Here is a 1,937-nt window from a genome sequence, read left to right as displayed (position 1 = left end):
ATGCAGCAGCAGGAGGGGCAGCAAGTGGCGAGGTCACAGGATACGTGCTTGGGAGACCTGGATGCAGCTGCCTGCTTTGCCGGAGGCTCCCTGCGTGATGTATGGCCGCTCTGCGCCACAGCTCTGAAATGTCAGGGCTTTCAGTGCTTGCTTCACACGAGCTTATCGTGAGGGTAGATTACAGTGAAGACTGCAGAACACTTAGAGCCAAGGTAATGTGAATCATACCGGTTCTTAAAATAGAAAGCCCAGCTAAACGCTCTCTGAGATTTTTCTGCTCCGTCATATTGGTGAAGTGTGTGCGTGTTGCTCCTGTTTCTCGACGGCACTTGGCGTGCCCCTGACTGCAGTCTCCTTGCAGATAGAGTGCACGTGGCCATCTTTGGGTGTCAAACCCGCTGGGGGAGCTCCTGGGCAGCCAGCTCCTTGTTTACCCTGTTTGGCACTGGGTGTGATGACCTGGTACTGGTCCATTTTTAGTAGCACTACGTCCACACCAGTCTTTCGTCAAAGCAGACGTTGTCCTTAGCTTCGCCTTTGTTGAGTAAGTACACATGGGCTTGTGGGGTTTTGTTTTTTTCTTTTGCCCCTTGGTTATTGGATGCCTCAGTGTTAATGTCAGGTACAAGCGTTCTTCTGAGGGAGCCCTGTAAAACAGACAGCACGCGATCAGTGATGGTGTCTCCCCTGCTGAGGAGCACTCTTTGGAGTGGACGAACTCCCTGAGCGCGCATAGCTGGGTATAGGCGCTTTTCCACAGTGCTTGGTGCATGCGTGTAGTTAGAGGGCTGTATGCATGCCAGCCCCTGCCTCCTGGGGGTTTCCTTCAGGGATCAATTAGCTACCGTGGAGTTTCCAGCAGCCTGACAAGTGGTGGTTGGTTTGTGTGACACTGGCCTGAGGCAGCGAGAGCTGTCATGGCTTCCCTCCGGCGACACGGCGCTCCTCTCTGCCCTGTGGGCACACCTGCCCTGCTGGCCACCTCGGCCTCTGGCATTGACCTGCTGCATGGCGGCTGAGGTGGTGGCGCTCCACGGGCTGCCCCTGGGTTTAACGCCGCTGTGGCGTTCCTGCTGGGAGCTTGTTCCTCGCTTCATCGCGCTGGGGGCTTTGTGGCTCCCCCAGGGAGGCCTCTCCTGGCTGCGGGGCGGGCTCTGCCGGCGCGGGCAGAACGGGAGTGCCGGCGTCCTCGCCCTGTCGGAGGCAGCCATACTGAGCACGGTACCTTGCTGAGGGCGGCTGTGCCCGCTTTTTAGTGTTTCCTCTGACCGTGAGCGACGCTGGGGAGGTGGGCGAGGAGCCGGGAGGTGGGTGAGGGGTGTTCACCGGGCTGCGGCCGGGCAGATGCACCTCAGGCGTGCGAGCGTGGCAGTGCCAGGCAGCGCTGGGCCGGTTGTGGTTTCAGGAGAGGAAATGCTTTTTTTCTTTTTTCTTCTTCTTTTTTATTTTAAAAGCAGGCTTTTGCTCAAACTCAATATGGTATTTTGAAGGAAATAATTTTTTTGTGTGTTTCCGAATTTCTACTGCTGTTTTAGGAAAACAATAGTTCTGTTAATAAACAGCTGGTATAAAAACAGTGTGGTGTTCAGGAGGGGAAAGTAATTACAAGGACTGAAATAGAGAGGAGGAGAACCATGTATGCATTGGTGTATTTGCTTGAATTAATGACAGTCTGATGTTGTTTCTTTTTTTTAAATTGATTCTCCCCAGATCGGTATCTTCTTCAAGATGCACTGTTCAATGGGCAAAAATATTTCCATGTCAGCCTGGCCCACCTGGCTGCTCTGTGTACAGGCCAACACACGCAGCTTGCTTCAAAGACAAAAATAAGGCTGCTCGGTCACTGCTGGGTGTTGAGGAAGCACAAGGAAGAGAGCATGATTTAATTTCTTTCTGGCCTCTCGGAGAGTTTCTGTTGAGGTAACGGTGGCTCTGCC

General features: G+C 53.6%; 1 protein-coding gene across 1 annotated transcript in view; it reads left to right on the top strand.

The window, feature by feature from the left end:
* Nucleotides 1-1,008: 1,008 nt before the first annotated feature.
* Nucleotides 1,009-1,937, top strand: part of JADE3 (jade family PHD finger 3) — a 42,184-nt gene continuing 41,255 nt past the window's right edge. The window contains exon 1 of the mRNA XM_010282763.1: nucleotides 1,009-1,221. Coding sequence (XP_010281065.1) covers nucleotides 1,009-1,221 — 213 coding nt within the window. The remainder of the gene's footprint in view (nucleotides 1,222-1,937) is intronic.

The sequence above is a fragment of the Phaethon lepturus genome, unplaced genomic scaffold (assembly GCF_000687285.1).
Source record: "Phaethon lepturus isolate BGI_N335 unplaced genomic scaffold, ASM68728v1 scaffold8242, whole genome shotgun sequence".
NCBI lineage: Eukaryota > Metazoa > Chordata > Aves > Phaethontiformes > Phaethontidae > Phaethon > Phaethon lepturus.
This window is presented reverse-complemented; position numbering and strand designations above follow the sequence as displayed.